Source organism: Cebus imitator, unplaced genomic scaffold (genome assembly GCF_001604975.1).
Source record: "Cebus imitator isolate Cc_AM_T3 unplaced genomic scaffold, Cebus_imitator-1.0 Scaffold263, whole genome shotgun sequence".
NCBI classification, from domain to species: Eukaryota; Metazoa; Chordata; class Mammalia; order Primates; family Cebidae; genus Cebus; species Cebus imitator.
Genome location: NW_016107578.1, coordinates 308757 through 318813, shown reverse-complemented (window position 1 = coordinate 318813; position 10057 = coordinate 308757). Strand labels below are relative to the sequence as shown.

The 10057-nt window shown below is 55.2% G+C and overlaps 2 protein-coding genes across 2 annotated transcripts in view; both read right to left on the bottom strand.

The window, feature by feature from the left end:
• KRI1 (KRI1 homolog) overlaps positions 1 to 7822 on the bottom strand; it is a 12457-nt gene extending 4635 nt beyond the window's left edge. The window contains exons 1-16 of the mRNA XM_017499965.2: positions 7694 to 7822; positions 7507 to 7580; positions 6726 to 6831; positions 5172 to 5280; positions 4423 to 4477; positions 4294 to 4343; positions 3803 to 3899; positions 3637 to 3714; positions 2972 to 3087; positions 2475 to 2601; positions 2284 to 2379; positions 2024 to 2194; positions 1014 to 1089; positions 814 to 902; positions 611 to 737; positions 394 to 524 (exon numbers count right to left, since the gene is read on the bottom strand). Coding sequence (XP_017355454.1) covers positions 394 to 524; positions 611 to 737; positions 814 to 902; positions 1014 to 1089; positions 2024 to 2194; positions 2284 to 2379; positions 2475 to 2601; positions 2972 to 3087; positions 3637 to 3714; positions 3803 to 3899; positions 4294 to 4343; positions 4423 to 4477; positions 5172 to 5280; positions 6726 to 6831; positions 7507 to 7580; positions 7694 to 7787 — 1596 coding nt within the window. The 5' untranslated portion in view covers positions 7788 to 7822. The remainder of the gene's footprint in view (positions 1 to 393; positions 525 to 610; positions 738 to 813; positions 903 to 1013; positions 1090 to 2023; positions 2195 to 2283; positions 2380 to 2474; positions 2602 to 2971; positions 3088 to 3636; positions 3715 to 3802; positions 3900 to 4293; positions 4344 to 4422; positions 4478 to 5171; positions 5281 to 6725; positions 6832 to 7506; positions 7581 to 7693) is intronic.
• A 426-nt stretch (positions 7823 to 8248) lies between these two features.
• The window catches only part of CDKN2D (cyclin dependent kinase inhibitor 2D), a 3053-nt gene continuing 1244 nt past the window's right edge, over positions 8249 to 10057 (bottom strand). The window contains exon 3 of the mRNA XM_017499971.2: positions 8249 to 9183. Within this exon, the coding sequence (XP_017355460.1) occupies positions 8824 to 9183 (360 nt within the window). The 3' untranslated portion in view covers positions 8249 to 8823. The remainder of the gene's footprint in view (positions 9184 to 10057) is intronic.

Sequence of the window (10057 nt, the reverse complement as noted above, 5' to 3'; positions counted from 1 at the left end):
CAAGCCAGAGTGCAGTGGCACGATCTCGGCTCACTGCAACCTTTGCCTCCTGGCTTCAAGTGACTCTCCTGCGTTCAGCCTCCCAAGTAGCTGGAACTACAGGCGTGTGCTGCCACGCCCGGTTAATTTTTGTATTTTAGTAGAGATGGGGTTTCACCATGTTGGCCAGGATGGTCTTGATCTCTTGACCTTGTGATCCGCCCGCCTTGGCCTCCCAAAGTGTTGGGATCACAGGCGTGAGCCACCACACCCAGCCCTTCATTTTCAAGATGAAGAAACAGGCCGCCGTGTTGTACTATTTCTGAGCAACAGAGAACAGGGCTCAGGGCCAGCTTCCTGCCCCTCCGGCATACCTGGTACCCTCTGCAGTGTCCCCGCCTGCCTAGGCCCTACCTCCTCAGTGCTGAGGCCAAAGTCGCAGGGCACCACGGCGCGGTACTTGAAGCGACAGGGCAGGTCGTCGATGATGTCCTCGTAGTCCAGCCGGTAATACTCATCCAAGTACTCCTCGAATGTCTTGTCCCCTGTTCAAGACAGAGCCAGGTTGCTGGACTGTGCCAGGTCCTGTGGAGCCCCTTCCCCACCCACAGCCTGCCCACCTGGGCCTCACCAGGCTGGAACACGGGCTTCTCCTGCCCCACTGCTGCAGCGAAGGGTGACTTGCGCTTCCTCTTGCCCGTCAAGGGGGCCTCGTGCTTTTTCATCCTCGGCTGGCTGGGGTCGTAGTCGGCGTCCATCTACCAGGACACACAGGTCAGATCCTGCCAGCCCTCAGTCAAGGCCCCTGGGACTCCCCCGACCCATGACACCTACGTTGAAGTCGGGGTCCTCACAATGCAGCTCCCGCTGGCTCCAGTCTCCATCCTGCTCAGACCCATCCCATGTGTCCCAGTTCCAGTCATCTGGATGCAGACAGAACAGACAGGTAGGGTCAGGGTGGGACCTTGGGCTTCAGGCCCAGTCCTCAGTCCCTCAGCCCACCAGCCCCAGCCTGGTACTCCAGCTGATCTCACCTTCAAGCCCTTCCTCTTCCTCAAATTGCGGCTTCTCCTCCTCCACTGCCCCGTAGTACTCGTCCCCGAAGCACTTCTGGAGGGTCAGGGCTGAGTCACCAGGGCCCACTCAAGGCGGAGGAGCTGAGTCCCCAACAATACTGCCAATGACCCCTCTGTGGCAGCTTTAGTCCTGCACCTCGTGGAGCTCCCCAGAGCCCTCCCAGGACCTGGCTCCTGAGGTGGGGGGCCCCTGCATGTCCAGGCTCCTCTGCCAGCTCCCCTGCTCTCTACCCTATTATGTACTGGCCACCATTCAGTTCCACAGATCCAGTTCTTTGCCTTCCTACAGGCCTTTGCCCCTGTGGTGCCCACACCCACTGCACTACTCAGGACCCAGGTCTTTTTATTTTTTGAGATGAAGTCTTGCTCTTGTTCCCCAGGCTGGAGTGCAATGGCGCAATCTCAGCTCACTGCAACCACCACCTCCCAGGTTCAAGCGATTCTCCTGCCTCAGCCTGCTGGGATTACAGGCACCTACTACCATGCCTGGCTAATTTTTGTATTTTTAGTAGAGATGGGGTGTCACCATGTTGGCCAGGCTGGTCTTGAACTCCTGACCTAAGGTGATCTGCCCGCCTCGGCCTATCAAAGTGCTGGGATTACAAGCATGAACCACAGCGCCCAGCCTAAGTCTTTTTATTTTTAAACAGTCTTGCTCTGTCACCCAGGCTGGAGTGCGGTGGCACAATCTCGGTTTACTGCAATCTCTGCCTCCCAGGTTCAAGTAATTCTGTCTTAGCCTCCCAAGTAGCTGGGATTACAGGTGCCCACCACTATACCTGGCTAATTTTTGTATTTTTTAGTAGAGATGGAGTTTCACCATGTTGGCCAGGCTGATCTCAAACTCCCGACCTGAAGTCATCCACCCGCCTCAGCCTCCCAAAGTGCTGGGATTACAGGCATGAGCCACTGTGCCCAGCGAGAGCCACATTTGTGTGAGGTCAGCGTCATGGGATGAGGGGCTGTACCTCCATGAGCTGGTCGTGCTGGGCTGGGTCGAAGTCGTCCTCAAGGTCCCTCTCCTCGAGCCCCAGCGTCTCATTGCCTGTGACTTTCCGCAGCTTCTCCAGCTTGGCCAGAATCTCCTTCCTCTTCAGGTTCTTCAGCTGCCTGAGCTCTTCCTGCTTCTTTGCTTTCTCCTTCAGGCCCAGGCAGAGGAAGGAAGGGCGGGCATGGGCTTTCCTGAAGGGCTGAGGGGTCCTCCCCAGCTGGCCGCCCCCACACTCACCCTCTTCTTGCGCTCCCGAGTCTCTTCCCTCTTCTCCTTCCTGCGCTCATCCTTACGGCGCACAGAGGACGCAATGCTGCGTGGGTAGGTCTTGACCTAGGGGGGAGCAGAAAAGCCCAGAAGGGCTGCAGAGATGATGTGGGGCTCTCTGGGCATGGACCCCGGGGGCCGAGTCCTCCCCAGCCACACACCGATGCCGAGTCCGGCTCCTCAAAACGGAAATTGTACTTGTGTTCAAAGTCTTCCTGCTTCTTAAGAAACAGCTCCCCCTCATCTGAGGAGTCGTCCACAGCCAGCTGGACTGGGGGACCGGGGACCCTGAGGGACAAAATGCAGTCAGGCTGGGGGGCCAGCCAAAGGAGGTTGAGCCCACATTTCCTGCACGCCTGGGTACAAAATGTATGAACGCATTTAATCCTCACAACCCTACAAGGTGCATGCTGCCACTGTCCTCATTTTACATATGGGGAAACTGAGGCATGGAAGTCTCAAAGCAGAACCAGGATTTGAGGCAGTGCCACCTGGCTCCAGAGCCCACACACTGTGGCTCTGTCTGGCAGAAAACTAACTGCCACCATCTGTGAAGAAAATACACAAGTGGTGCCCTCTGCCTCCTGGCCAGTGCCGCCTGGGGATATTTCAGAAAGAACACCCTAAATCTAGGCTCTGGAGAGGCACAGCGGCTCACCCCTCCTCTTCCTCCTCATCTTCCTCCTCCTCGTAGCATTTGTTGAGGATGTAATCCCGAAGAAACTGCTCCCCTTCATCCAACTCAGGGTCATTCCAGTATTCCTTGAGATGGGTCTGGGGGTGACAGAAGACAGGACCTCGGTCAATGGAGGACAGGAAGGAGGACAGGCATGGTCACCACGTGGACCTCATAGCCGTCCTCTGGAGTAGGTGACATTAGCTCACCCCCCTTTTTTTTTTATTTCGAGACAGGGTCTTGCTCAACCATCCAGGTGAGAGTACAGTAGTGCGATCATAGCTCACTACAGATTCAACTCCCAGGCTCACACGATCCTCCCACATTAGCCTCCCGAGTACCTGAGACTACAGGCATGTGCCACCATGCCCAGCTAATTTTTTCATTTTTTTTGTAGAGGGGTTTTGCTGTGTTGCCCAAGTTGGTCTGAAACTCCTGGCTTCAAGCAATCCTCCCGCCTTGACCTTCCAAAGCACTGGAATTACAGATGTGAGCCACCGCACTCAGCCTATCCCCATATTACGAGATGTGGGAACTGAGGCCCAGAGATACACACACCTCATTTTCAGTGGGTTACTTTCTGTAAATAGTTGGATGGAGGCGGAACATGTGGTATACTCCATTGGTGACCACATGTGATAACTCACCAGTTCCTTCAGGGACTCTGGGTTCCGAATCTCTTTCTGTCCCTTCAGCCACTCAATGTAGTCGGCCTCCTCCTGGGCCTGGTGGAAGGCCAGCACTGAGCATCTACAGACACTCAGCCACCTGCCGCCCTGCCCCCCGGTGGTAGAGCTAGGCCCCAATACCCACCTTCTCCTGCCTGGTTTTGGCACGTTTCTGCAGCAAACCAGAGCCGCCCTCCCCAGCACTGTCCTCGTCCTCACTGTCCTCCACAAATGCCCGGAAGCTGCCCATGAGAGAAAAGCCTCAGGACAGGTAGGCTGGCCCCTGTCTGCTGCCCCAACATTTATTTTATTTTGTAGAGATGGGGTCTCCCTATGTTGCCCAGGCTGGTCTTGAGCTCCTGGGCTCAAGTGATCCTCCCTCTTCTGCCTCCCAAAGCCCTGGGATTACAGGCATGACCCACCTCACCCGACTGGCCGCCCCAAGATGAGCCCCATTTACTAAGCCCTGACCTCTCAACAAGCTCAGAGTCGTGCTGTGATGTCATTAACCTCGTTTAACTGATGAGGAAACAGAAGTAGGTAGAGAGAAAGTGACAGCTCAATTTAAACACCTGCCTGTCCAGTCCCTGAGCCTCAACTTTCCTCCACTGGCCACTCCTGATGGCCCAGCCTCACCTTTCCTTGAGCTGTTTCTGTTCCTCCACATAACTCTGTGACAAGGTCCGCTGCAAAGGAGAGAGGGCTGTGGGTCTCGGGCCAGCCCCAGGCCCAGCACCCCCCAGACCCAGTCTCCACCCCACACACCTGGAGTCTGTGATTGGAAGTCTCCCCATCTGAGTTCTCCTCGTCAACATATTTGCTGTACAGGAAAAGTGAGGTCTTCAGAAAGTATCTTCCAGGGCCTGCCTGTCCCCATGCCCATGCAAGGCAGCTGTTCCAAGCAACAGCTGGCGGGGATCCTCGGAGGCTTATGGAGTCACTAAGGCTCCTGTGCTCAGGGGTATCTGCAATTCTGCCGAGTTTCCACCTTTTGTATTTTTAGTAGCGATGGGGTTTTGCCATGTTGGCCAGGCTGGTCTCCTGACCTCAGGTGATCCACCCGTCTCGGCCTCCCAAAGTGCTGGGATTACAGGCATGAGCCACCGTGCCAGACAGCCTTTTTTTTTTTTTTTTTTTTTTTTTTGGAAACAAGCAAGCTTTGTTGCTTAGGCTGGAGTGCAGTGGCCTGATTATAGTTCACTGCAGCCTCCATCTCCTGGGCTCAAGCAATCCTCCCGCCTCAGCCTCCTGAGGAGCTGGGACTGTACAGAGACCCATTATCATGACCAGCTAATTTTTAATGTTGTTGTAGAGACAAGTATGTTGCCCAGGCTGGTCTCGAACTCCTGTCCTCAAGCAATCCTATTGCCTTGGCCTACCAAAGTGCTAGGATTACAGGCATGAGGCACCATGCCTGGCCCAGGTTGCCAGCTTTTTTCCTCTCCTGCCCCAAGACCCCCATAAACCTGAGAGAACTGGGGACCAGGGGGTGGAGATGTGGGCCTTCTCCTTACCCTTCCTTCTCCAGGATGACCTTCCTCTCGTAGTCCTTCAGGTACATGGGCCGTACTTTTCTCTGCTTCTCTGAAGCTGCTGGCTCCTCCTCGCTGTCTGATGACGATGCTGTTAACCCACCAAGACACCTGTCATCACCCACAACCCCCTTCTTTCCCCTGGCAGAGAATCCCAAAAGGCAGGGCCAGGGTTAGCGGATTCAAATCCCCAATCCACCAATTCCCAGCTGTCTAAGAGTATTGTGCTTGTCACCGTGTGGTGGGGTTGGGGCCATTCAGTCAGCAATTCCTGCTTTGACTATCATCATTTTTCTGAGACAGTCTCACTATGTTGCTCAGGCTGGAGTGCATGGTGTGATCTCGGCTCATTGCATCCTCTGAATCCCAGGTTCCAGCAATTATCCTGCCTCAGCCTCCTGAGTAGCTGGGATTACAGCTGTGCAAAACCATACCCAGCTAATTTTTGTATTTTTAGTAGAGACAGGGTTTCACCATGTTGGCCAGGCTGATCTCCAACTCCTAACTTCAAGTGATCCTCCCACCTCAGCCTCCCAAAGTGCTAGGATTACAGGCATGAACCACCACGCCCAGTCTGATTAATTATTATAATTAGTTTTTTGAGAGTTGGGGTCTGTCTGTTGCTCAGGCTGGAGTGCAGTGTCAAGATCCTAACTCACAGCTCACTGCAGCCTCAAACTCATGGGCTCAAGCAATTCTCCCACCTCAGCCTCCCAAATACCTGGGACGCTAGGCACATGCCAGCATGTCCAGCTAAGTTCTATATCTTTTGTAAAAATGGGGTCTTGCAGCCAGGTGCAGTGGCTCACACCTGTAATCCTAGCACTTTGGGAGGCTGAGGTGGGCTGATCACAAGGTCAGGAGTTTGAGACCAGCCAGTTCAAGACCAGCCTGGCCAACATTGTAAAACCCTGTCTCTACTAAAAATAGAAAAATTAGCTGGGTTTGGTGGTGGGTGCCTGTAATCCCAGCTACTCGGGAGGCTGAGGCAGGAGAATTGTGTGAACCTGGGAGGTGGACACTGCAGTGAGCCGAGATTGCACCACTGCACTCCAGCCTGGGCGACAGAGCAAGACCCTGTCTCCAAGGGAAAAAAAAATAGGGTCTTGCTATGTTGCCCCTACTGGTCTCAAACTCCTGGCCTCAAATGACCCTCCTACCTCAGCCTCCCAAAGTGCTGGGATCAGAGGTTTGAACCATCTGCCCAGCCCAGTGGAGTTGGAATCACTGTCAGCAACTCCCACCATGAACAGTGCAAGCACACAGTCATTAACCCCACCACCAGGTAATAACCTAGGCTGTTGCTAAGGCCTTGTGAAGCAATTCATTCAATAATCACAACAGATGAATTGTGTAAATTGGGAAAATCCCAATCTATCCTTAAAACAGCCCTGAGGGTAGATGGTACCATTAGATATACTTTACAGACAAGAAAAGACGCTGAGAGAATTCAAGTCACTTCTCTGAATCCACACAGGAAAGGACCCCGGATTCCGTTCCTGAGGAACAGAAAGGCTGACAGGCGTGCCCCCAGACCTGTTCTCTGATAGAAGGTGGCATCTTTCTGATAAATGCGGGGGTCCTTCTTCTTCAATAAGGAGAGCGTTCTGTAAAAGTCCCGCTCCTGCTGGGGGTCAAAGTCCTAGGGCAGGAAAATGGTTGGGGACAGACTTCAGAAGGCAGGTAGTAAGAGCCCTGGCACCAACAGGTGAGCTCAGCGTAGGGATTAGGATGGAGGGAGGGAGGGATCTGGCTGGGGAAAGAGGCAGGAGGTCAAACAGCAGGAGGGAGGGGCCCTCTTGGAGTGGGCAAGGGCAGGCCACAGGTGTACAGGACATGGGTAAGGAAGGCGAGGAGCAAGGATAAGGTAATTCCTGGGGAAGACAAGGACTTGACGAGGAGCAGGTGGGCTGAGGGCGCAAGGGAGACAGCGGGGAGGGGCTGGGCCAGGCCGCACAGTGGGGCCAAGATCAGGGTTGATGTGGGCAGAATTTGGGCGCCCCACGTGGCACAAGGGGTACACTGAAAAATGGCTAGACTCTTGAGGATGAAGGAGGAAGGGGGTTCTTGGGGGACAGAGGAGTCGCCCCAAAATCAAAGTGGGCAGGTGGATCGTGGCAGGGGAGAGAAAATAGGGGGGGAATTTGGCTTCCCTGGGCAGAGGAAGGGAGCTTTCCGTCTCTCCTGGGATGGGGGGCGGGGGCTGGACGCTCCCGCAGAGCGCTCTGGGGTTGAGGGTTAACCCCCGCGTCCACTTCGGGGTCGGCAGGGGGTCTTGGACTCCTCTGCATGCCCAGGACGGGAAGGGGACACGCACCACGCGCTCGTCACTGGAGTCCGACTCGGAGCTAGAGTCGCCGCCGCTGTCCCGGTCCCCGTAGCGATCCTTCACTGCGGGGCACAGACGGAATGCCCCCCAGGTCAGACGGCGGGGCCAGCTCGACTCCCCACTTCCCAACCGTCCAGCATGCGTAGGTTCCCGTGCGCATGCGCTCCACACTCACGCCGCTGCAGTTCCTCGCGCTCCCGGTAGCGGTTATACCGCGCGGCAAACGCCGCGTTCACCCGCAGCTGCGACGACCCGTGCGGTTCCGGCATGGCGGCTCTGTGGCCCACTGCGCACGCGCATTGAGGACGTCCAGGTGGGGCGGGGACAGCCCTCGGCCCCGCCCACACCCACCTTTAAAGGAGGCGGGTCGCGCCTAACCCCGCCCCTGGCTTTTCCGGGATCTCTTTCGCCTCGTGACCGCAGTCACCACCCACGGCTACGCCCCTGCGGGAAGGGACCGCGGCCACCGCCCACCCGCCCCACCCCCGGGGCTCCGGGCACCCAGCTGACATCTGGGGGCCCTTTCTCCACTCGCGGTTTCCTGCTTTCCTTCCGTTCCGACAGAGAAAACCGCTGCCCCACCCAGCTCACTCACCCCGGCGCCCTGGGAATTACTATTCTCTCCCCTCACCCACGGCATCCACGATCCTCGACCCCCGTCCTCATCCCCATCAACATCCAAGATGTGTGACTCCCCATCCCAGACTCAAAAATCTGAAGGCACCCGCGCTGTGATCATGCACAAGTCTTAATTTAATGGGTAAAAACATTAAATTATTACACACAACATTTTTTCCAATAAAGCATAATAAATAGAATCTATTTCTTTTAAAACGCTGTACAAGAGACTGCAAAACGAGCTTCCAACAGAATATAAACTCATGCTACCTTCTTATTGATTTGGGACGATCTCCCACCCCCCATGCCCGAAGCAACGTCACTTCAGGTCTCTGAGCACAGCCGGCCAAGGTCACCAGGCTCCAGGAGCTCTGGAGGTGACGACCTCACTCTTAAATGCTCGGCCATTGGGTCTTGTCTGAGGCGCAGAAGAAACTGAACCGTTTATGTGGCTGTGGCCTGCAGGAGCCCTTCTCTGTCCAACACACCAAAAGGGGTGAGAAAAACAAATGAGAAACGTCCCCCAAACACACACACCCCCCCAAAACCAACACCTATAAGCCACAAACTGGTGCTCCTCCCCTACTGCGGCAGTGGGCAGGAGAAACAAGAAGAGAAAGTGTTTCTTTCCCTCTCTCCTGATATATAACCCCATGGGGTCCTCTTGCTAGAGAGGGTGACCCCAGATCACAGCGGGGCCACCATGTGCCCCTGCAGGATGTCCACGAGGTCCTGAGCCCCTCTCTGCAGTGCCAGCTCCAGGGGTGTGAGCCCCCTGGCATCCCTGCGATGGAGATCAGATTCAGCTGCCAGAAAGTTGACCACAGCAGTGTGACCTTCTTGCACCGCCAGATGAATGGGAAGTGCCCCGGTGCCATCAGGCGCATTGACATCAGCCCCATGCTCCACTAGGACCTTCAGGGTGTCCAGGAATCCAGTGCGGGCTGCATCATGGACTGGACTGGTACCGGTGGTATCCTGGACATTGGGGCTGGCACCTTGCTTCAGCAGCTCCAGGGCTATGGTGGTGCTGCCAAACATCATGACCTGTGTGAGGGACAGAGGATCAGGAGGTCTTCAAGGGAGGGGGTTCTGAAAAAGGGGTCACTGGAGACAGAAGGGTCATCCAGAAAGAGGCATCTCCTAGGAACAGGATATGTCAGAGGAGAGGTCCTCTAGTGAACAGGGAAGCTGCATAAGCCCCCAGGGAACCGTTTGAGAAGGAAGAGAAAAAGTTCTCCTGGGAATAAAGAACCCTTTCCTCCGCCCCCCTCCACCCTCACCCCAACCCCGAGCGCCAGAAGCTGGTCACTCCCTTAAGAATAATATAAGACCCCCAACCCAGAGAACAGCCCCATGGAAACTTTCAAGGAACCTAAGACTCTCCTCCAAGGGACCAAAGACACCCCAGATATGGGAATCACCAGGAAATATAAAATCCCCTCCAGGAAATGGGCCCCAAGAGACTGAGAATTACCCCCAAAGAACTTGACAGTCCTCAAAAGGAAAAAGAGATGCCAGAGAAAAGTGGACCCCCCCGGCCATTCTCCAGGAAATAGCCTTCTCCTACAATGATGATGTCACTTCAGGGTACCTGAAAGCTCCTTTCAAAAAACAGGATTCTGATCAGTGCAGGGCTCACGCCTGTAATCCTAGCATTTTGGGAGGCTGAAGCGGGTGGATCAGCTGAGGTCAAGAGTTCAAGATCAGCCTGGCCAACTTGGCGAAACCCCGCCTCTACTAAAAATACAAAAATTAGCCGGGCATGGTGGTGGGGGCCTGTAATCCCAGCTACTCGGGAGGCTGATGGTGGAGAATCGCTTGAACCCGGGAGGTGGAGGTTGCAGTGAGCCAAGATCGTGCCACTGCACTCCAGCTTCCATTATGGACAACAGAGTGAGCAACTCCATCTCACAAGAAG